Here is a 25,736-nt window from a genome sequence, read left to right on the forward strand (position 1 = left end):
ACGCCATGGCGACTTGTGATGACTGTGCGAGCAGGCAGAGTGCGCGGAGGTGAAAATTGTTGACAGTCAGGTAGGACATCAAATTGGACTGAGATTTTATGGCCTATCACAGTCAATACATATAAATAAATTTAGACAACTTAGTGATTGCTTTCAACCAGACTTTCAACCAGCATAACAAAAAATCAAATCGCCTACCCTGCCTTTAAACAGCTGGTGCCACACCAGATACTGACTGCTACTTTTGATATTGATATATAATGCATATATATATATATATATATATATATAATATAGATATTTTTTTTCTGAAGAATGCTTGTAGTGTTGTAGATAATTGCCAGACTGTTATTTTGAATTTGCTAAGGTATTAAGTAGTTTTTAGTGCATCGGTGCAGTTGTTAGGGTCAAGAAAGTGCCAAAAATCCCTCTTTTTTTCTTGTTTTATTGATTGCAAACTCTTATAAAACGCCTATTTGTTTTAACCTTATTTGTCCATAAGGTGAAAGAGGGCTGCAGGAAGAAGCTTTATTTAAACCAAGGATTTATACAGAAAAATGGTACGAATTAAAATTCCACTCATTCCTCTCATACTGATTATTTGCCAAAGGTCTTCATCGCATTTATTTTAAATCCTCACTTTCAATAAACTCTAATAATCCTGTTTTACACTGCGTGCATACTCTGTAGACTTTCACACACTGCTTGTGTTTGTTTTTCATTTATGCATTCTTTCAATGCACACATACTCTAAAAGGGCTGCCATGTAATGAACGCTGGTAAACCTATTTGCAGACAATAGGATCCATCAGTTGTTTGTCATGCCCTGACCCGTTGAGGAAAATTTGATGCGGACAGCTCTTCACCTTGCATACTAAAAACCAACAGAAAAAAAAGTCTGTTAATGATAGTCTTTTTATTTGACTTTTTTACAGTAATTACTTCACTTGAGGAGTGGCACGAACAACTTGTATTTAGACAAGCTTTCATCAGTATTTATTTCAAAAGAGCTTGACTTTTAACTCAGCAATACATGTCTGTTCATGTTCAGAGTAAAAAGTGTCAGGAAAGAATATTTAGCATCACTTTACATGTTTTGAAGTATTTCATGACCTTTGCTCTTATCTTTTCTGAGCACTTGCTCAATACAAACACACACATGCGCACACAGATCCATTGTTAAGAGAGCTCTGAACTGCCTAAGGCGGCTGTGGAAATAATGGTGTTTGTTTAAAGAAACACACCACTTTGTGTATGCTGTCCTTGGATATGGAGACGACAGCCATTTGTTGTCTGAAGGGAAGAGCACAACATTTGTCACACTTTATAAGCAGCCTTGAATCTGGAAGCATTTTCCCATTCCCGTGCAAGCTCGATTTAAATAGGATATTCATTTTACAATTAAGACAGCTTTTTAATATAGCAGGAGTTTTCGCAAGTGTGCAGAATTCAGTGAGCTTGGACTTGAATGATAGCCATGATTATAAAGGGAGTGCTCTTCTCTTGCTTTGTTTATTGCCCATTCACAGTCTGAATACAAGTTTAGTTTTTCATGCTGCTAAGTACACTAAAGTTGATTGACAGCCACATTTATATGCACAATTGAATCAGAAACTGATGATTGACGGTGATAACCAATGGACGAGACAAAACGGGAATGTGTCCATGAAGTACTTAATTCAACAGTTTTTGCTCTGGTACTGAAATTTGTATTGAGAACTAGAGCCATGGGCAAAAAAATATCACAATAACATTTTTCAAATCAGTTGATATCGATAAGTATCACAATAAATGTCAAATCTTTATTTCGTGTTTTTCCTCTTGAAAGTTTCAGAAACCAGACGGTTTGATTTTAATCAAATTATTATTACAGTATTCTCGCTTAGAAATGCTTATTTGACAATAGCTTGAGAGTATAATGCAAATGCACAAAAACTGCTATAGCTTAATAACAAAAAATACTGTACTAATCCATTACTCCTTTAATACATTTAATGTCTTCAAGAGTTATATAGTTAAATTCTATATGAATATTCCACATTTCTGCCACAATCCCATGGTTTCTTCAATTAGTGTTACTACAGTAAATCATGGCTAAATGTTGCTGACTTGTCGATCGAAAAGCCTTCTAACTGTATCTGGTTTAAAGTTTCTCCTGTTTTCTGCGCTGTTGTTGAGAATGTCAGCCTTTAAACTTGTTTAAATCACAAGGCATTTGATTTTTGGTTTGGATGATTTAACTCTGCATTGAACTAGAATGCTGCTAATTGGTTCTCACAGCACTGTTTAGTTGTCGCATGATTGAGAAGATCAGCGAGTAAATGCATTTGCTTTAAGCTTACACTGCGGTGTGTTTCGATCTGAGCTGATAAGTGTTCATGTTTGCCATTTAATGTTTCTCATACGCAACAGTGACACCAGTGCAACGGTCTGCTACATGAGTGCACCATCATTATTAGTATAGTGCATAAACATTATATTGAACACTTATCAAACTTCTGTTATTTTATATTGAGAAACTATATTGCGATAATTATCGGTATCGTTTTATCACCCAGCCCTATTGATAACTGCAAAATTTCACTGGTATTTGGTTATGACCTAAATTTTAGTATTGTGACAACCCTAGTTGTAAGTAAAATATATCAATATTGTTGAAGTTCATTGCAATTTATTCAAACATATGTAGATAGATATACAAGTTGAAGGTCGTAAGGAGACGGAGCGCTTTTGCTGTAATTTTCTGTGTTTACAATAATTGCAGTTTCTCTGGTTGGTGGCTCTCTCTACAATATTATGAGTAGGGTAGTCCTTCACAAAGAATTAAATAAAAATCAATAAAAAAAAATCACATTATGTTCTATTGAAGTATAAGCCATTTATTACCAACCTCAGAGCTCATAGTTTCTTCCATGATAAGTGTTTATATGTTAATTTAAGTATTCTTTTATATTTTTACATCCGTTACCCTACACTGTTTTTTTTTTTTTTAAAAACAAATCATGGTCTTTTAATTTTGCTGTAGTGGAATACCTATATAAAAATTCTGTCTAGTACCGATAATTCTTTTCATGATATATCAAAAAAAAAAAAACAAAAAAAAAAAACAATAAATGGCTGATATAAAAATTCAATACGATTTTGTTTAAATAATTTAAACACAAAACGCATTCAAACTAAAATATTTGTTTTTAAATGCTTGAATTAAATTTACTATTTCGCTATATCTTGAATCCCTACTATACTATCTTTTGATACTTTAAACACACAAGGGGTTGTCCATACTCTTGAAACACACTCTTAAATGCTCTTTAGGAGTGTGGATGTTAGCTATGTTGGATGTTGGATTTTCAGTCTTTTATTTTATTGCCTGGAGGGAAAAATTATTTGCATTCCTAATGCTAAGCCACAAGGAGATCATGCTCTTTTGGTTTTGTTAGGATACAATGTTCATTAAAAAAAGAGCTTAATGTTGTATCTGGAGTTGACTCAGATTCTTTAGTGCCCAATCAAGTTCAGAAGAAACAACAACAAAAGACATTTGTCAGATTATTGTTCTGTACAAGCAGAGTCCTGTTATAGCTCTCGTTGTGTATTCTGCTCTTATTGTCAAGATTGACAATGGCACCATTGTGGAGTGGTGATGTCTCTCAAATGACATTTGTTCTTTGAAAATAATATCAGATAGAACAGACTCTTTTTTTTTTTATCCCCATGAGGAAAACGGCTTATAAATCATACGAAAATACGTTTTTTTGAAATGGTAAATAAAAATGGAGAAAGTGTTCTGTGATGGTTAGTGGGGTCAGGGGATTAACTATACAGTTTGTACAGTGTAAAAATAGTTGTCTATAAATGTGTGCATGTGTGTGTTGTGCGCAGCAGGATATTCAGTAGCTGTAAAACTTAGTGCTCTGTCAGCATAGAGCACAGGACACTAGTCAGCAGAACTCCCACATTCTTCTGTGCCACATCCTTCCCTCACCCCATCTCGCACTCCAGACCCCTTGCGGAGACTGCCAGGTCATGGGAGCTTGTTTCAATCCCTTGAAAAATTCCTTAGAAATTCCACCTGGTTGTTGAAGCTGTAGTGGTGTGGTTAGCACATGGCACAGTGGTGCCATTACCATGGTATTTAGATAGTACTTAGATATCGTAAAGAATACTGAGCCCGTTCTCATCCCAAAGCGCCATATAGGACGCTTTTGCAAAAGCGTAAATATCCAACGCACATGGCACCCTTTAACGTCAAATGAGACGCAGATATATTTGGGCAGAAGGCGCCCCCTAGTGGTCTAACCCTTACCCTACACCATACCTAAACCTAACCATAACCGAAGCGTCTCATTAGACGTTAAAGGGTGCCATGTGCGTTGGATATTTACGCTTTTGCAAAAGCGTTGTATATGGCGCTTTGGGATGAGAATGCGTTGGAATACTATGATACATGTCGGAAAAGAGAGTTTGTAGGTTCAACCTGTGTCAGCTTGGGTTTCCTCCAGGTACTCTAGTCTCCCCCTTAGTCCAATGGCATGCATGATAGGTAAATTGGAGAGACAAAAAAAACAAACAAAAAAAACAACTGCCTGTTGGTATGAGTGAGAGTGTGTCGTGTGTGAGCCTTGCAATGGACTAGCCCACCTGCTGCCCAAGATGCCTGGATAGGCACCCAGCCTTCTCTACAATCCAACAACATTAAAGTAACTTGAGGAAATTATGTCTGTTACTATTGTAATTACTATTATAATTATTATTATGTAATATCCTAAGATATTTTTCATCCATGTTTTAATTTATACAGTATAGCCATGGCCAAAATATTAGTAGTGACTTGTGACAATTTTTTTTTTTTACAATGTATGCTGCTTTAGAATTTGTTGGTAATTTTTTTCACATCTTTCTATGCTAGACTGGAAAACAATGGTCTCATAAACGTTTCTGCCAATAAGAGTCCATATTTACAGTGTTGACCTGTCTTCTCTGCAATTTGCGGCATCTGAATATCTGCTTCTGGGCCAAATCCTGACTGATTAAGGCTCGGAGTTGATCACAATTTGTGGACTTCTGCTTGTTCACTCGCCTTTGGAATTGACCCTAGGTTCTCTATGGGATTAAGATCCACGGAGTTGCCTAGCCCCAGATCCAAAATTTACATGTAATGACCTCCGAGCCACTTCATTATCACTCTTGCCTTTTGATATGGTGCCTCCATCATGCTGGAAAAAATGCCCAGATCATCACCAAATTGCTCTTGCAGAAAGTTTTGATTCCATTCTTTATTCATGGCAGTGTGGATTAAAAGTAACCCATCTTCTGCTGTCCAATTTTTGTACTTCCTGCAGAATTTTAGTGTACACTTGACGTTTTTCAACACTTGAGCGGCTTCTTTGCGTGGTAATACACATACACATTATTCTTATTCTTCACATTATTCATTAAGTACACTGTAAATGACACTTGTGAATTTGGTAGTGAGTGTTGTAGGCCCAAGTATTTGTGAGACTGGACTCAAGTCCAAGACAATATTTTCATGGTCTTCGAAATCTGCATGTTTTTTCATGCAAATGCATGATACTGAGAAGAAAATATTTTTCTTTTTTTTTCACTCTCACCTCTGCTTTTACCTCACATTCCCATTAAATAACACCCCACCCTCATTCCTGATGATCCAGCAGTGTTTGCTATGTTTACGTTGGTCTGATACCTCTCTTGAGAACATTTCCATTGTTCTAAGTCATTTATTCTCCCAGTATGGTGCGGAATGCCAGAGGGGGGGCACCCAAAAGCGAGCCTGTTTAACATTAACGTTTGAGGTTATTCTAAGTACTTCTTATTTCGGCCTCCTTAAAGTTTTCCTTGTTTTATAAACTCTGAGGGGGGCTCTTGGGTCCGGATGTCACAGAGTCCTGCTGCTGTTAAAATAATAAACACAGGGAAGACCAAAGGAATAGCCACATTTGTGCATTCTTGACCAAGCACGTATACTCACTTAGATGGTTTATTATAGGGGCAATTGGCACTTGAATCTAACCACAGCTGGTGATAAAGCTTGCATGAATTATTACTCAAGGTTTGTTGTCCATTTGAGCTTAAAGTTGACCGAAAATATGTTGACCTGTTGCTAATAGTGAAATGGTGTAAAAAAGTGCATGTCTGTTTGTATGAATAATATTATCTCCCCAGAAAAGATCAAGTTTGGTGAGTAATAGACCTGCAAAGTAAATAATGAACAGTCATGATCAACTTTGGGGTAAAGGCTCAAATAGCAGATAACTGGCTTGCTGGAAGATAGAGCAGCATTACATATCATGTCAGGAATTTACTTTACTTTAGACCCAAACCCCTATTTGGCTACATGTTCCCTGAAATCCTCTCTTTATGACAGTATATGTATGATTAACTCGCTTCTAGCTTGGCTGTGGAGGTAAAGTGCTAATGTGGAAAGCTTATGACTTGCCCCCCTGTGATGATTAAGAAAGGTGAACATGCCTTTCTCATTTGGGCGTTTAAAAACACCTACAGCAATAATAATATATTTGACACTAGAATGCATGCAGTTGTTTAGGAAATGCTCTAAGACTTTGTTCACACTGCACATCTGATCAGATTTTCAAATTGGATCCTAAAGACTGATTGTCCACACTGTCATTATGCATGTGATAAAATTCGATCTGTTTGTTCATACAGTCCATATCCAGTTTACGTACTCTTAAGGGTGGGCGATATGACCAAAATCTTATTTCATGGTATGAGAAGTTTTATTTCACAATAACAATTTATACTGTATCTCGATATAGCTATTTTTTATTTTTTTTTAGTTTATTTCATTTTTTAAAATTAAAAATAAGAACAAAGAAGCAAATTGCTAACAGTAGGACAAATGCAGCACAAATTAAAGAAACGTTTTTTTCAGCTATAGCTATATTTAACATAAGTAATAAGAAATACTACAGAAATTGAATAATCAAGTGTAACTAAAACACTGCATAGTCTTCATTGTATGAATCCAAGATCAACTGATACTATTTAAAAATACAATAGCAACAGCATTAGGATAAATCATTAGGATAAAGTTATTGTCCAGCTAAAATTAGTTTTCTGATTGATTCATTTCCATTGAGGACATTAATCAATACGGGTAGGACTATAATGCGTTAAGAGCACTCTCAAGTACTAGGGAGCTAAACTATTTAGTGCTTTGTAAGTAATCTGCAATATTTATGATGTTTAATAGGGAGCCAATGCAGTGTTGACAGAACCGGGCTAATATGGTCATATTTCCTGGATCTGGTAAGAGCTCTAGTGGCTGCATTTTGGACCCACTGTAGTTTATTTATTATGTGCAGGGCAACCACCCTGCAGAGCATTACAATAATCTAGCCATGAATGCATGAAATAAATGTAATGCAATTTTAATTGAGAGCTTATGACGTAATTTTGATATATTTTTAAGATGAAACTAAAGAACTGAATTCACTTTTGCATGATGTAAGAGAGGCGGCTTTGTGTGAACTTGCTTCAGCTGTGTGTTGGTCAGCGCGAACACATGGAGTTCTTTTTCACAGTTTATTGTGCTTAACTACTTTGTTGAACAATGAACATCATACACATTCCGAATTCGGGGTTGCATGCTGTCCAAGGCGGCTTTCTGTGCGCACGCTTCAGCTGTCTGTCAGTCAGCACAAACACCAACCGCATTGAGTTCTTTTTCACAGCTTATTGCACTCAACATCAAACATGTGCCACTCTTTATTTTATCATAAATGCATGTTTCTTTATCACCCTTACGTGTAGTCTTTTCGTAATGTGCTACACGGATATATTTACATACCGCAAAATATACAATACTTTAAAATCTATTGACACTTTTTACCGTGGTCACGATATATACTAGCATGGCATGCCAGATCTACATCAAGATGTTAGGTCTGGAAACTCTTCATTGACAGGGCTCAATCTGAGGGGCGGGATAAAACGGTTGTCTTTCAAATTCTCTCTGCACGCAATTGGATAGCGCTAAAGCCAATCAGAGCAACGAAGAAGGTGACGTAGTCAGCGGAGCAAGTTGATGTATTAAACTTTTTCCATATCCAGTCCAGCTGTCAACATTGAACATTGAAAATAAGGGAGATTTCCCGGAATCCATCCCCAAAATAAGGGATTTTTTGTTTTGTTTTTTACACGACCCACAAACTTTAAAAATAAAACACTAATCATTAAAAGTCTAAAGAGTTTATAACTAGCCTACAAATGTCTTTTTCACACTCCTAATGTCTAGCAAAAAGAAAGGACCAAAAAATTTAAAACATTTGCCTATGATCATGTCTATTGTGACAACACACCATGATACCAAATAACATAGGTGGTCTTTAGTGTGTTTTACATATTCTTACACATACTGTGTTTAATTATTCTCTACAGCGCACGTACAATATAGTTTTTAGTGTAAGAAGTTTGAAAAAATGTGACAGACAACTGCACATTGTGTATGACATAACATATGCATTGTTTCAGATAACTACAACAATTGAATGTGACAGTTCACACTAAAAATTAGTTTTCACTAAACTTATTTAAAGCTACACTGTGTAACTCTTTTAGTTTGTTCTTAGCTAAAACACTTAGTTCTTTCAAAAATATATGTGCTCATTCATGTATATTTACTTCGTTCAAGTAATAAAGTATTCTCGTGAGTGTATAATATGCCATTGAAAATACATACGGGTAAGGGGTTCTAATGTCAGTCGCCATGTTTGCCCCCCCATCTTGAAAGTACATTTGCCAAAAAAGAGGGACATACCCGTTAATTCAAGCTTCGCCTTTCGCGTTTACGTTTGAGTTAACACTCATGGACGAGGTCGAACTGGAAGCCATGTTAATCTTGGACTACATTAGCCACCATAGGAGTTAAAAACGAAATCGGAATTGAGAGGAACAGAAACTAATATTCACTGGATGGTCATATACCTTTTCACCGCTAGATGGGGGTAAAAATCACACAGTGTAGCTTTAAGTTGGATATGCCAAACAATCAGATTTTTGCTCCCTATAAGTAGAAAGCCTAACCGCACTACACTAGTCGTTTACAAAAGGTGAATGCTTGTCCATATATTGTCATTGTTCGATTTCAGCCACACAATAAAGAGAGTGCTCTTAGTATAGATCTATTCATTTGTAGGTGATGCATGGTCAGGGAACGGACAGTTTTGATTGAGCTTGATTGAGTGTATTGTGTCTGTCACAGGTCGAAGAGGGCAGTAAGGCCGCAACCGCAAGACTGCAGGCTGGAGATGAACTCACCAATATCAACAACATTTCTCTCACCGGCTTCAGACAAGAGGCCATCTGTCTGGTCAAGGGCTCCCACAAGACTCTCAGCTTGGTGGTGAAAAGGTAATTGATCCACAACCTCACTATCATTTTTGGTCCCTGTTTACACCTGATTATAAGATCTCAGGCAATTTTATCACAAGCGGTCAAGCTGTTTTCACCTAACATGCCTCACAAATACAAATTTCGAGGGAATGAACATCATCATACATGCACAACTCACTGCGTCAGTGTTTTATTCCACATTGATAAACAAGCACGGAAAGTCATACTTTAAAATTTTAATCTCATTGCAGATGAGACTTTTTGAGCAGAATGCTCAGTTATTTTAGTAAAGCGCCTATCATCAACATCTTAAATTCATAGTTGGTTTAGAAATTAGAATAATTATTTTAGCACAATGATTGATTGACGGATTGTCAGAAAGATGTTAATATCAAGTGTAAACAAGGTCTTTGACATTTTCTCCTCTTAGTGAAAAGATAGGCCTATTTGTGGTTGTTGACTTACTCTTGCTTAATATAAAAGATGCTCTAAATATTTTGAGCAGAATTATGTGCGTTCCCATCAATATTGTATTGCTCCATTAGGGAGAAACACCAGTGAATCAATGTTGTGTTTGTGTGTAGGTAGAGCTGTTGGGGATTGGTGTATGTCTGTGTGTGTGTGTGTGTGTGTGTGTGTATAGGTAGAGCTGTTGGAGATTGGTGTGTGTGTGTGTAGAGCTGTTGGGGATTGGTGTATGTCTGTGTGTGTGTGTATAGGTAGAGCTGTTGGAGATTGGTGTGTGTGTAGTAGGGTTGTGCCGATAGACGATAGTATCGTGTTGTACCGCCGATGGCAGATGCCTTTGACGATATCAATACGATAATTGGCTCGTTTTACCATAATTTATTAAATTATTATTATTAGGCCTATTATTATTATTATAAAGCTAGTATTGTTATTAAATGAATATTAGGAACTACAATCAATTTGCCTTGCCTAAATTTACAACGACATCACCTCATAACAATTGCAACAACACACGCACTAATGAGGACTCCTCTGAGAGAATGTTTTTAAAACGGACTAAAAAACACCCCACATCAAAATTTAATTGCAAGGTGATCCATTCACAAATTATCAAGTGTGCTCGTTTTAACAGACGCAAAATTCAATTTCCTACAGATCCAAGATGAAAACGGCATCGTTGTTCGTCAGTATTTGTTTCCGTAACACATTAACAAAATGTTTAATGACACTAACACTAAAAACAATACAATTACTAAATAGTATTAATACTAATATCACTAAAATAGTATTATAGTTACCGTTATCATCGTCGTCTCTGAGGGAACGCGGCGTAATGCAGATGCCGAAAGCAGTCCGTTTTTACTTTCACTTTCAGAGATTGAGCGCGTTTAAATGCGACGACTTTCTTAACCTGATTATGTTGAATAAACTTGACAATGCATGTGGTCATGTAAACGTTTCCTTTATCTGAGTCAAGTCATAAGTATAAGTATAAACCGATCGACTCAGCTAGACGTTTGGCCCTTGCTCTTGTTTCTCCCGGCATTTAAAACACATTAACCCGCGTGCTTACTGAAGTGCGCATGTGAAGTGCGCAGAGAGCGCACTGGTAGGGGGGCACATATCGCAAACTCCGACTTTTTCTGACCCAAGAAATTATTAAAACGTGTTTTCATCTCGTGCAGAAATAGACCAAAATGCTGCATGTAACGGCATGAGGATAGGCTAATGTGTCCGTAAATTTCCCGTTGACAAACAAAAGGATTAGGATCTCTTTTTTTTTACCTCACTATACCAGGAAATAACCTGATCCTATTAATAAACACTCCACCTTTGCTAGCAAAATAGAAAAAAGATTCTTGTACATAAAACGAAGTAGGCTAATAAAACAAGCAAATTAATGAGTAGGCTATAATCAAGTTAATAATCAAATGTTAGCCCCGCCCCCTCACGATACTATCGTGTATCGCCGATCTCACAGGCTGACGATAGGACGATATGAAAATGGAGCATATCGCCCAACACTAGTGTGTAGAGCTGTTGGGGATTGGTATGTGTCTGTGTGTAGGTAGAGCTGTTAGAGATTGGTGTGTGTGTGTAGAGCTGTTTGGGATTGGTGTTGTTTGCATCACTAGTTCCGCTGATGCTGAGGGAGCCGTTGAATTCCTGACAGTCCAGTTCTGCCAGATTGGCTTTCTGGCACGTTTAAATGAGAAATTTACAACATCTTCAGTATATTTTTCATTATTGTCACAAATTAGTGCTTAGTGATAAATTGGTTGATTAGGGATTTAGAATCTTAAATATTCATTCTTCATTTTGCTGCACAACTTTTTTGTATCTTTTAGATTTTATTCTCTTTATTTTCAATGTAGTCTCAGATTTTAGTTCCCATCTAATAAAAAAAAAAAACCACCATTCAATTTATTCTGTTCTATTGGTGGACATTTACCTATTTGACATCATTCTGTTTGTTAGGATACGGTATTAAGAACATGGTACTGTGTGTGAAGAGTAAAAGTAATAAGGGATTCAGTCCATGTGTCAGTGATTTTAGTTATTATAGCTCTGGTAACATGATTATTGTTCTAATTGAAACATCAAATTGTATATTTTCTGTACTCACACACTCTATTCTGACAATAGAGTGAGCAGCCACTATGTTTTCACTTGCAGTAGATTTGATGCAGTAGATTTGCATGCTGGCTGAAAGTGTTCTCAGCCAATGGACACTGCGGGTAGAGAGCGTGTGTCGAATATGTGATGCAAATGAAGTGATTTGGTCCTGATTCACGTGGTTTGATTGTTATCATGCTTCCCGACTTCACGACTTCTGCTCTTTTCCAACTCCAAACACAAGGGTGAGATTTTCTCACCTTGAAAGCAGTGTATGCATTACAGCAACACTTACAACAATGTGGTCTCTCTGCTAGAAACGAAATAAATGGATGCAGAACAGTTTCGGGTCATTAAGCTATAAAGGCCTGAGTTCATTTTTTACATTATTATACTTGTTGTCCTTATAGAAAAATGTGCATTATGAAAGACATACTATTTTTCACTGGCCCATTTTCATTGGCTCATTGCGGCTGAAGAGGAGCAAGCTGGTCAGTCCACTTCTTTGTGTGCCAAACACTGTCCTCTTTGTCTCAGTTTGGCATATCTGGGCAACACTAAGTATGTTTGGTCGCATTACAGGATAACTGCTAAACAAACAATGTCATCCAGGGAGAAAACCTGCCTCTGTTTATCTATGGCACACAGAGCCATTACTGTGGGTTTGCACCGGCACAGAAGGTGACTTGAACTCTACGTTAAGGTGACTTGAACATCCGTTGAAGATTCACTGTAGTTGACTTTTGTTTCATGGAAATTAGGCAAAGTTATCCATTTAAGGTTTAATTCGAAACAAAGCTTAGATTAAACTTAGATCAATGATGTTGACTTTGGCCTTAGTGTTGTTTCTTTTCTCCTTTTTTTTTGTGTAATGTTTTGTAGATAGGGGTTGTGTTTGGTGACTTCAAAAGGATTGTCTCTGTTTCATATCTCCAACAGTGAAACTAATTTGGACAGATTAGGCAATCAGGGATAAGTGGTTGACATTGTTTAACAGACACGTAACAACTCGCAGCTTATTCAGTTAGATGCATGCATTCCAATAGAGTAATCACAAAGAATTTCAGGGACATTTCGTGATGCATGCATTTGAATGTTTAAATCAAGAGAACCTAAACCCTTATTTGGAAAAAAAATGTTTTATCGTTTGTAGCTGTGATTTTATTGTGCATTCATTTCCCTATATTTTCTTGTGCAAGTAGCAAATGTGCAATGTTACCATATATATATATATATATATATATATATATATATATATATATATATACACAGTATATATTAATACTTGTATTTAGCAAAGACATTAAACTGATCAAAAGTGGCAATAGTCCTGTTCTATTTTAAGAATTCTGAAAAAAGGACCATGGTCTCCAAAAAAAAAAAAAAACACTGTAAAAAGAATGTTTCTTAAGTGCCGAATCAGAATTATTTATTGTGACTTGGACCTAATGGCTGCTAAAAATTAAATTACATGTTGAAATATGTTAAAATAAAAAAATTGTTATTTTAAATTGTTTTATTTCACAAAGCAGTTTTGGTGAGTATAAGAGTTCTTTCAAAAACATTTAAAAAATCTGTCTAGGGTTAGGGTTGGGTTGGTGTGTGTTTGGTTCAGTGAAAATGTTTTCATTAAATCTAGAACTTCCAAAAAAATATATAAAAAAATAAAAATTGAAACCCAGATTTAAAGAGTGGTCTCGGGCTACTAAACCCCACTGTAAATAACATACTAATAGCCAACAAATAACACGCCGTTACATCACACCACCTTCATCCTAATGTTGTTTTAAAAACCTGTTGAGGTGGGTGTAATTTCCATAAATCTTCAAATTTGTATGACAAATTTGTCATGTTTTGTCAGCCTAAAGCAGGTGACTATGGGTTGTGTGAGAAAAAATGACCCTGGCGAACCACGTGCCTCGATCTGTACCAATACGATAGAGCAGAGGGTGACGTGGCTTTTAACTATGCGTTTTTTGTAAGGGATTGCATGCCTGTGTAAGAACAAAGCAAAATAGGAGTTTGACTGTGAAATGAGGAAATAGGAAGTTGTTGAGTTTGTGGGTGGTGCCTGTTTTGCATATGCTGACTTCATTTGAAACTATGAGATCATGGTATGAGCTGGAATAGAATGTTTAGTTTGGCATGACCAAGGCACTGGACAAACAGGGAGGAAGTAAGATTTACAGTGGAACAAGGCCATCTGTATGCTTCAATACTCAGTTCATGCATATTAAGAACTTTGTTTTAATTTAAAATGAAATGTGCCTGCCCACAGTAGTTTTTATTAATATCTTTCCCAAAGAAATGAACGGTACTTTTGAAAAATGCTTAAAGGTATAGTTCACCCAAAAATGAAAATTCATAAATTGCATGTCGTCGTTCCAAACCCTTAGGACCTTTGTTCATCTTCAGAACACAAATGAAAGATTAAGACACACAAATTAAGATATTTTTAATGAAATCCAAGAGCTCTCTGAATTTTAAATTTATCAACCAACCCTTTAAATTCATCAACTAACCCTGTTTATTTCCCAGTAGTGACATCATCAGATAAACATAATCATTTATCAGGGCTCGAAATTTGCAAGCTTACTTGGGAGCACTGCTGGTGCTGCCAACTTCAAAAAGTTAAGAGCACCAGACTTGCCGGAACGAGACTTGCATACGACCGTTACCGAAAGCCAATGATTATAGTTTACAAAGTTATAAATATGGATTTCTTCTTACAAAAACCCATCTATTTGCTTCAAAAGAGGATTAATCCCCTAGAGCCATATGGATTACTTTTATGATGGAAAGATGCACTTTTTGGAGTGCACTCACCCCCAATATAAAGCTGGCCAGGATATTTTTAATATGCACTTAATGTACTTAAAGGAGAACTCCGGCGCAAAATGAACCTTTGGTCTAATTACACATTGCTACCTATTCAACCGTTATCTGAGATTTGGTTTCATGATTGCCGAATGTAAATAGTTTTATCTCTAAAAACAGTTTAGCCTATAACGCTAGTATATAGGGCATAGAGTAATGACAAATAAAAATCGCTTGTTATTACCACTAACAAGGCTCAAAATAGCCCCACACTAACGCAGTAGCATAATAAGGGTCCCTACATTCAAACCGAAGCATTGAGAACTTAGTCAGTGTCCATATACAGTTTAATAAGAAGATATTTTATAAACACAGTCAACTTTGCGAATACAGAAAGAAGCCATCTTTGAAAAATAGTCTCTACCAGTCGATCTACGAACGCCGATCCATGTGCGCTGGTGAGATGTGAAAAAGGTGATAAGGTGAGCGCGAACAGTAGGCTACGTGTACATATTGAAGAGAAGAAAATGGTTCGTGTTTGTGTTTCTTCCGGAAACAACGGACCATATGAGATTCTGCACAGTTCAGCGCACATGTATCGGCGTTCGTAGATCGACTGGTAGAGACTATTTTTCAAAGATGGCTTCTTCCTTTTTTTTTTACACATTCTGTTTTTGCTGTAGTAATAAGTATGATAAATCCCAGTGATTGTTTCGATGAATTGCTCTAGCATGATTACCAAACTCTTAGCTGAAAGAAATTCATCGCATGACACACTAAATATTATCACCCATGCATCACGCAGCAGCATTGAGTGTTTCTGTGGGTGCCATTGTATCCAGATTCCCCACTGAGTAGGTAATCTAACTGCAGTGATATTGGGATTATGGTCAGTGTGATTAAAATGGGATTTGGAGTCTGCTGTTTCTGGATTAGATAATTCATCCACACTTTTACAGACTGTCTTGTCTGATGCGACAATAGGAGCTAAATGATGCTATAATACTGTTACTTGTCAAGTGTGGAAATTTTAATGCAAGATCTGCCTATAGTCAACAACCAGTTTCTAAAATTAAAATGTTGATTTTGGTTTTAGAAATAAACACATTTCTCTATAAACATGCAATCTGTTATTTGAAGGCTGTTCTACAGTATGAGTGAGCGTTTACTGATGTTTTGAACAAAAGAAGCAAACTGGATTTAACCGAAACGGAGATAGATGTGGATGGCCCAGGTGCACAATAGCAAGAGAACAAATAAGTGTGTGTATTTTGATAAAACTGATGCATCAAAAGTTCTCAGATGGCAGGCAGCTTTATTGAAAAATACATGCCAAGCAGCAGTTTCATCTGCAACAGTGAAGAGAAAATTCTGGGATGCCAAACATTTGTGTTTCAAAGAAGTAGACTCACCTGGAACTGGTGAAAAGAGGAGATACAAATGGGCAAGAGAACCTTTTTAACTATAAATTATCCAAAAAAGAGCACAGATTGTCTGTTTGAAGAGCTTTACAATCCAATAACACAGAAGTGCTGCAGAAAGCATGAGATGCATGGCTGCTTAAATACCTGAAATAATGTAGCACTTAATATTAAATGGTTTTATTGTAGTATTGATCAATTTAGTTCAAACTTTACTGAATGCTCAATCTCAAAGTGATTCCAAACATGAATATGTCCTGCTGTGGAGATTATTTTCCCATGGTTCACATGAATAGTGTGTTTATGATTTGGAATTCCATCAGTGACATCACATACAGGTAGGTGTGTGACAGAGGTGTGTCTGGGGTGATGTTTAGACTTACTCACTTGTGACTGATTCAGAGAAATCTTTTTGTTTTAGGAACGTCGGCCAATTGGCTTGTCATCATGACTTTGAATTCTCTTGTGAAACTGTCACAGAGAATGTGTATTGCTGTGATTCAGATTCAGTCATTCTTATGAGTGATCTCTACATGTTTATTCTGTAAAGGTTTGAGTGTACATTTACTATTCTCAGAAAATTAATTGGAAAAAGACCTCAGGAGAGCAAGTTTAATTCATTGTAGTTTATTGACAAATTTTTTTTTTGTTTTTTTTGGCTGTTGTTTTTTGACTGTAATGAGTTTGAATGCCCCATTGACATTGACCCAAGGGACATTTTTACAGATTAAACAGATTAAATCGAGGCCAGTTCTCCTTCTACAGACAACTCCTCACACAGCACAACTACAGCCACCTAGTGGCCGAGAGCTATAACACAATAACGGATTGTGTTTGATGGCACAAATGGGTTGCCTAAAAGAACACTTTAGTACACTTTTTGAAGCTTTTTGACAAGCTCTTGTCCTAGTCCACTTTCATTGTAGAAAATGTCTGGACATTTTGCTAGATAATTCCTTTTGTGTTCTACGAGGAAAGATTTCAAAAAGCTTCAGTGCCACTGGGGCGAGTAAAAAAGAACAATGCAAAAATAAATCAAAATTTTGTTTTTAGTGAACATATCCCTTTAAATGCATAAACTTCTACATTTGTGTGTGAGTGAGTGTTTCACATAAGCTGTGATTCTTGGGCACCAAATCAGCATGTTAGAATGATTTCTGAAGGAACATCATGTAATTGATGAATGGAGTAATAACTGCTAAAAATTCAGCTTTGCCACCACTGAAATAAATTGCATTTTAAAATATATTCATGTAGACAACTGTTGTTTTACATTATAATCATATTTCACAATATTACTGTAATTTTTATCAAATGAATGCAGCCGTGATGAGACTTTCAAAACAGTTTAAAATCTTACAGACACCAAATGTTTGAACAGAAGTATTTATGTCTAGCGAGGCATTGATCCTATGTATTATATTTTATATATTTGGCTGCTGAACAAAAGTGTCAGTGTTATACATTGGAATTGCACATGGAATAATCAAGGTGATCAACCCCCCATTCCTTGAACTTTTTCCCCCATTTTTTTTTTTATTTGTCACACTTCCTGTTGAAAGAAGGGAAGATGTTTCTGTAAGAATCGTATCCCTCTCGCAGTAGTCCTGTCCTAAACTGTTAATATTAATTGATGATATTTTATTAATGATTTCCCAGGTTGCAGCTGGAATGGGTTCCATTCTTCCATTGGGCTTTAATACAGACTTTGGTTGCAAGGCTGCAGAAAATAGGACATTAACCTGTCCCTCTTTTAGTATACTATTCAATTGCATCTAAATGACTAAGTATTTCAGCTACAGAATACAGTTAAAGTGATGCGTTATGTAATAGGCCCATCTAGGATGTTGTGTATTCCAGTGTATTGCCATGCCAAAACCTATGTCTATGCCTCTGCCCAATAGAGTAAAGAAGCTGTGTGGCTATAGTGACAAGAGCTGTGTCACTCTGGCTTCAGAATCCAATTATAAGTAAATCTCTCCTGTGGCATTAACTAAAAGAGGGTGACTTGAACTTGATCGCCACAGCAGGGGTGTAGTCAAGACATCTGCGAATGATTTATAGAGGTGCTCAGTGATCCAGTATAACTGCTTTCTTGCTTTCTTAATTTCCCAACATAACATTTGGATTAGAGTAACCTAAATACCAAAGTGGTTTTTAATGAGCAATTTCATGTGGTGCTAATCGTTGATTCACCCTTTTCTAAAATTATTTGTGGAACGGTCCATCGGCAAGGTGTGTTTACACCCGTGGGTTAGACACATTTCATTAGCATTAGAGGAAGAGCTGGTGTTTTATTTAGGGAAAGTACTTTAAGGAAAAATAATCTAACACGGATAACCACAGCGATGGGAACTGGTCTTTAAAGCGAAGCATATAATATCATGACTGAATCGAACCAGATGCTGTAGTGAGCTCAGACCTTTTGATATACAGGTGTTCTTGAGGTATGTAAAGTGTTGAAATGTTGTCTTACTTTTCCAGTTTTGTATTATCAATGTCTAGATTTCATGATTTAGTTATTGACGAAGTACAATATTTTCCTATTTTAATGCATGAGTCAAGATTGAAACAAATACTTGAAAAACCTTACAGATTTTTTTTTTCTGTGATTTTGATTTTTTTTTTTTTTTTTTTTTTTAAGAAAATACGTTTTCTGTGGACATGAAGTCATATTTTAACTGCAGATGGCTCGGCTTTACAGGAAGCAGCATCAAACAGTTGTTTGGACAAGCTCCTGCAGTGCTATGGTGATGAGATCCTTCTGAATCTCTGTTCCTTTATTTTGGTTGCTATGACACCTGTTACATCACCAGCCTGTGAAAGTGAAAGGTACATGGGAAAGGTGGTGCTGAGGGATTTATCTGCCTGATCCTGGCTCAGTCGGTAGGGGAACTGGGTATGGTTTTCAGTGTTTCCCCTTGGATTTTTTTTATGGGATGCTGCAAACATGCTGCAAAATGAGCTTTACTGTTAAAATTAAAACATGGATTATTCCTTAAATTCAGTTTTATTTAAAAATTTCATAATTTATTTGGATTAGTGTTAGTGTATTATTCATAATTTATTTGGATTAGTGTTAGTGTATTATTACATTATTAGGACTACATTATATTATTATAACAATAATATTAGGATTATTAGGATTACATTATAATCTAAATTCTTCTGTACAACAGTAATATATTTATATCAAGTTAAACCGAACTTTTATTTTGACGGGTTGCGGCGAAGACCTTTTGAGTTTCTGTGGGTTTATGTCATGATGATATGATTTCAATGGTAGAGGAAACACTGGTTTTGGTTAGTTAGTTTTGGTCCCAGTCTCAACACAAAGTAGCTACATCTTTCTACTACAAATATGTGCCATTGTAAAACTGCTGATGAAAAATGTGATTTATTTATGCGTTGTGATTTTTTTTTTTTTTTTTTCATTAAACAGTTCTTGGTTGATCCATTTATCAAATTCATCAATTTTCTGATGCATAATTAAATTAAAATGGACATTTAAGTGCAACTTTTTCAGAATTTTTCAAGTCGTTTGATTAAAACGTAAGAATATCAGGGCTAATCAAAATAATAGGCTGGATTCACAAATTACAACTTTTTCTAATTACACACGTATTAGTTTTTGCAGGTATTCCCTATGTGCAACAGATTTAGGCACTAGATGTGATATTTGATTTGCTTTTTTATACTCAAGACAAGTTCAATAGGAAGGAATTACAAAAGAGCAAGAGAAAGTAAAGAGACTAAAGCAAGCAATTGAGCTAAGAGAGGTTGTAATGTGCTTTGTATGTTTTTTTTTTAAATATTAGTTTTTCCAAAATTATGATTATAATTAATGTAATGGTAGTTGTTTATTAGACATTCAGTCTTCTGTAGGTCTGTGATCAGATGTCGATCTACAGGTCATATTAAGTCTCTTGGAATGTAAAACTTTGTGCACAGAAGGATTCAGTCTCCTGTGCTGATTGTTTCCAAGAAATGTTGGCATGGAGCACTGAATTGAGAGTCCTTTGCTCACCTTCTAAGTCTGATTACTGTGCACCTTTCTTACTTCTTACACTGTTAGCTGAGGTTATATCAAGGGCATCATTAATCACATCAACATGCTGGAAACCTGGTCTAAGCAAGCCATTACTTACTTGTTCAACCCTGATAGTAACACATAGTATGTGTAAGTTTAAGGAATGCTTTATGCAGATATATCTTAGTACTGTTCACCCAAACAAAAGAGACGCGGCTGTGAACCCAACGGGGGGCTAGACTGCTATTGGTTCTTTGGCTGGTATGACATGCAGCCCAGGAATGTGCCTGTCATTACAGGCACCTCACGGTTGGCCTCTCCTGGCCCTGTGTTAGCGGCTGATTGAGATGCGTTCTAAAGAAGGCCTTTGTGCAGACACTCAACAGCCAAACGAATAACTGACTCCCGTGCAGCCAAAACTGTCTCATTGTGTCCAATATTACATTTAACGAACTGCAGTTTCCATTAGAGGGAACAAAGGCAGATGGTTCAGATAAGATCTTGTTGGACTTAGCGCTTAACATCTCTCCTTAAACACTTATTCTTGTCTCCTTAAAAAACAAACAAATGGCTAAATGGTTTCAGAATGGTTTCGCACTCTGGAATAAGATCTTTTAAAATGTACAAATCTTTTTGGGAACCTTTACGGGAACATTAATGCCTAGGAATGGACTCCTGTCTGGAATGCAGGGATGAGAAGACGCCTTACAATAGATCATTGTGAAAGATTTCGTAAAAGCCCGCCCATCAGGCATAAATCAAAACAATTCTTCTGTAATCTTCTTGCCTGTCACCAGACCACTTGTTTTGATGCCAAGAAAAGTTTTAATCGAGCTCAAAACTTTGTAGGTCAAGCTCTAATCACAGTCAAGCTTCACTCTTGAGAGTGTGCAATTTGCAAAACTAACAGGTTGATTATTTGAGATCCCTAACCTTGCTTTAACCAGATGTCCTTTGTCAGAACTGAAGTGATCTACCAGTCACATGGTGAGTTTCGGGGGTTGGGAGGGTTTATAGCTTGAGTTCAATGGTCGTGGTGACGTCTAGTGCCTTCAGCGAGTGGGAATCGGAAAACTCTGGTGTCGTGTAGTCCAGAGCCACTACTTAATATTCAGTACTGAACCAATCGGTCTTCTGATCTTTTCAGAATTCAATAAAACCCTTTTTCTTTTAAAGTGTAATTCTGTTGTTCGTTGTCTCTTTGGTTTTGCTCCACTTGACAAACCAGTACACTTAAGACTTTACAAAAATCAAGCTGTTGCCATAGTAATAGAAGAAACAGAGGACCGCTGCACAAGAGGGGTTCAACGAGAGCATTTGGCCCTCTCGGTTTCTCATTAGCATACTATCCCTGAGCCAATAAGGAGACAGAAGCTATTAGATTGCTTCAAGGAGACTGGCTATGACAACAGCCCCCTCCCCCCTTACTTCCCAGGGTAAAATCACCATAATCCCTGTTGAGATCTGCCCTGACTGCAACAGTCACACAGGCATTGGAAGTAGATATGAGAGTGTTTGTGCTAAGGCTCCTATGATCAGAACTCTACATGGGGTTCCTCAAGGATACCTTTTTCTGTACTCTTTCATATGGAACACGTGGATGGTTGAAAAGACTCACACTGCGGTCTGGGACCGGCCGTCCTTGGAGGGCCCTTTGTCCTGGCCTGTCTTTGATGTGAATGTGGAATGCACTGCCTGGGGAGTCCACTGGAGCAAACCCGGACTCTCAGTACCATTTCATCCAACAAAGCGTCTCAAGTCTGTTTGGCAAACTTGCTTGCTTGAGGGATTGTTTGGTGAGTTTATAAGTTTACGTCTTGCTGTCTGTTTTTGTCTGCTGTCTGTGTCTCACACCTGTTGTTGTTCCTTTGCTTCTGTTTCTCTTAGTATTTGTTTAGTCTCGTCTTATTTTACTGTTTGTGAAATCAAAGCTTTGGTGCAGCTTGTCCCTCGGATGACTCAGGCCATGTGTAAACAAGTAGATAGTATGTTAAAACTCGACCTCGTGGCACCTGCTGCATTTTATCTTTGCAAACCAAAACCAACCTTTGATGGATTTCAAACCCTATCAGACGCTATACATATATATTAGTAAACAATAGCTTTTTTCACTTTCAAAAGCTTGCTAATCTTTCATGTTGGTGGCTTTTTAAGATTTATTTTTTTTTTCATGTTAGTGTGGCCTGTGAATAAGATTTGAATGTTAACTCTTTAGCCAAGCAGATTTGAATCGGAGCTTTTGATTGGTGGTTGTCTTTTCAGTAGTGATTTGTTTGTTTTTGAACATGCCTTGTTCTGAAAACATTGGTGGGGACTTTCCCCTCGGAACCCCCCTCCTTGGCCTCCATTCCGCTTGGGCGCCGCTGATTCAGACCACTGGCATATCTGTGCTAGACCAGCTGTAGCCCTGACAATACATCTAATAAAGAGAGTTCCATTAGCATCTGAATAGCCAGCACCATGTGTGGCGAGCACATACACACTTGAAACTTTTACACGGGAACTGACAGACGGCATCATTGAGAGAGAGCAGAGGGTGTCTTTTGGCCACTCTGCTCATAATTTGCCGTTTAATCTGTTCTGTTATCTTTTAAACCTGTGACATGGATGTACATGGACATCTTTGTTTTAGACAATATCAGCTTGGTTAGCCAAATATGGTTTAAACAAATGTTTTGGGGTCAAGGATATTTGGGTTAGCAATAGCATAGTAGTTTTTATATTCAAAGAACGTCTCTTAATGTTTACTGGCTAGTCGGTGACTGGTACTTGACCTCATGGTCTAATCTAATGGAGTAGCACTGCATGTCTTTGATTGACTGCTATTCTTACCCCTCCTGTCTAATGGAGTCTCACTAGACTGTTGGAAAATCTTGAAGATGGATTTCTGTTTTTACAATCCTATCACTAAACTACTGAACAACTGAATTTCAGAAACGACAGGAATGTTTTGACTCGCAAAACTTAAAGGTCACAGGTCAGGTGTGTGGAATCTAGTTTGCGGCGATACTATGGAATGTTTCATGCTAAACTCACTGATGCAAAGCATGTGGCATAAAGGTTTTGAACATCTCATTCACAGATCCTGGAAAGAGGTTGCGATATTCATTCTGTTAATGAATCTTCTTTCTTTCTTAATCCTTTTTCTTAAATCGTTCTCACTTTTACCCTTTTATTTTATGGCATACCTCGTCACTTGGAATGGTAGTGTTAAACATTAACCACAAGATGTCTCCCTGTGTCCACTATTCACACCAAGTGATTGTTTGTATGCAAGATCTCTGTAGGCTGTTGCATGAATCCAGTTTCAGTAGCTACTCGGATAAGTTTAAAATTAGTTTGAGCAAACTCAGTTTTTTCAGGCTGAAGAAGGTGGATTGTTTTTAGCGGGTTTCATCGCATAGTAACTTACTCTACATGGCTAACCTGCTCTGGAGCAGTTTTTATTGTTGGAGATCGGAGACCTACATGTAAACTGGATCAATCAGCTGTGAGTAAAGTGACATGTCTGATGCAATAAAGCAACTCCTTCTCCCTCTGTATCTCTGTAACTGCTCCAAATTAAAGCCTTTAAGATTGAAAGAATTTGAGACAAAATTGCCCATCTTTTTCTGCTATTATATATATATATATATTTATAATAGCGAGCTTTAATATTTCAGAGGCCTTTAACAGATTTATGTATTACGTGTATTCTTGAGCTCTTCGTGAAACTATATCAATTATTAAGGACTATTTGTTTGATTCACTTGCATTTATATAGTCAGATGCCTTCTCAAACTTTCGCTGCAGGGGCAGTGTTTGTTCCTGCCTTGTAAATGCATTTAATTTTATGATACTTTTTCATAAATATGATCTCTTAATCTTTAGAAAAGAAGTAAATTGCGTGGCTCACTCGCAATAAGTGAATCAAACTGACGCTCTCCATATTCCATGTGATTGGCTGTTTGCCGCAAGTGTCGAACTTTCAGGTGCACACATGCTTCAGCATTTATTACAAACTCTGGATTAAAGCTGAGTTAACAAATAACGTTTTATACTGAGCGGTGTGAGCCCGTTGAACCTGATCTAAACTCTAAACCGACTGTAAAACTGAGGGGGGGTTTTTTCAGCTAGCTTCATGCAACAGGCCTATGGTCAGTATGTTACAGTATGGGCATGATGAGAGAGAAACTAATCTTTTTTTATATATTTTTCTAAGATTTTGTATTTTTAAACTCTCTCAGTGCTGGCACTGGTGTTTTTCTGAATGAACTTATTGCTTCATTTATGTGGATTGTCTCTTTTGGCAGTGTATTTTCTTGCAGTATAACATTTCATTATAACATTTTGTGGTTGTTTTGTCTGAATTGGTTATGTTGTTTTTTTTATGCAGGGCTATATTTGTGTTTGTGTTCCTGCATATAGTGATTGACTAATTACAGACAGTGTTGTGGCCCATGCTAGTATGTCTGTATTTTTCCCTTCACAGAGATGGCTTTTTTTATGTCTCAATTTGGAATAGAGCACTAGAGTCCCCTGAACTCGGAGATTCAGACTATATGTTTCCCTCCCCCTTTTAACTCCCTTCAGGAAAATGAAAATGGTGGATATTGTAGCACAGAAAATGCCATCAGAGAGCGACGTGCATATGGCCCGGAACTTTCTCACGAAGATTTTACGAAGTTCCATGAGGTATCGTATCAATGTTCTCCACAAGAAAACCCACTTCCTTCCCTGTACCACCCAGTCTAGTAATGATGATCTACAATCATTTTCCTTCCATGGCCTTGTGAAATCATCCATCAGAAGTTCAAATTTCCATCCATTAGTTTTCAACCATGCATACGCACTTCATTCTTCATTCAGGGTTCCCACGATCACGAAAAGCTTGGAAATATCATTGGATTTTAAAATTGTGTTTTATAGGCCATAAGAATCGGTGAACTACCCTAAATGAACTGAAAATAATTAAAATTTCTCTAAAATATTTATTTGTTCAAAAATTGGTCTTTATGAATGTAATCTCAATAATTTTTTTTTTTTAAATCTGTCTCCTGTTGGTATTATTGGTCATTTTTCAAAGGTGTGGGAATCCTGTTCATTAGTTCTTGCTATATATTTTTTTTTTTGCAGTTTTCAGTTTAAAAACATATGCACTAAACAGTTAGTGTCATAAGGACAATGTATTTGACTTCATACAAGATCGTCCATTTAATTGTTGTTGTGGGTAAATAACTGTTCAATAACAATTATATATTTGTCTACTTTACTTCATGCATCTCAGAAAGAACCGATTTAAAGGGTATGTTAATGTTGTTTGAGTGTTAAGAGAGTGAACTTGTGGGTTACAGGTGTTTGCATTTGTTTTTTACTCTTTTATTTGTGGTTGACTATCGAAAAACTTTGTGTTGATGGTGAGTGACTGTAACATCGGCATGCTACCAGCCAGGCAACTTTTCTGTCTCTTGCCATGATCATTATACTACTCCCATAATCATCTTCCATGTTTTGATACTCTTCTGTCC

At 36.8% G+C, this 25,736-nt stretch overlaps 1 protein-coding gene across 8 annotated transcripts in view; it reads left to right on the forward strand.

The window, feature by feature from the left end:
* The window catches only part of shroom2a (shroom family member 2a), a 49,625-nt gene that overhangs the window by 9,619 nt on the left and 14,270 nt on the right, over positions 1–25,736 (forward strand). For 2 of the 8 annotated variants that reach the window (XM_039691520.2, XM_039691521.2), the window contains exons 2-4: positions 9,245–9,393; positions 24,802–24,903; positions 25,496–25,513. In XM_039691520.2, the coding sequence (XP_039547454.2) occupies positions 9,245–9,393; positions 24,802–24,903; positions 25,496–25,513 (269 nt within the window). Of the gene's footprint in view, positions 1–9,244; positions 9,394–18,513; positions 18,647–21,703; positions 22,026–24,801; positions 24,904–25,495; positions 25,514–25,736 lie in introns of those variants that run through there. The other 6 variants (XM_089134193.1, XM_089134194.1, XM_039691523.2 and 3 more) reach the window with 5 other exon arrangements.

Source organism: Pimephales promelas, chromosome 8, assembly GCF_988280905.1.
Source record: "Pimephales promelas chromosome 8, fPimPro1.hap1.1, whole genome shotgun sequence".
NCBI classification, from domain to species: domain Eukaryota; kingdom Metazoa; phylum Chordata; class Actinopteri; order Cypriniformes; family Leuciscidae; genus Pimephales; species Pimephales promelas.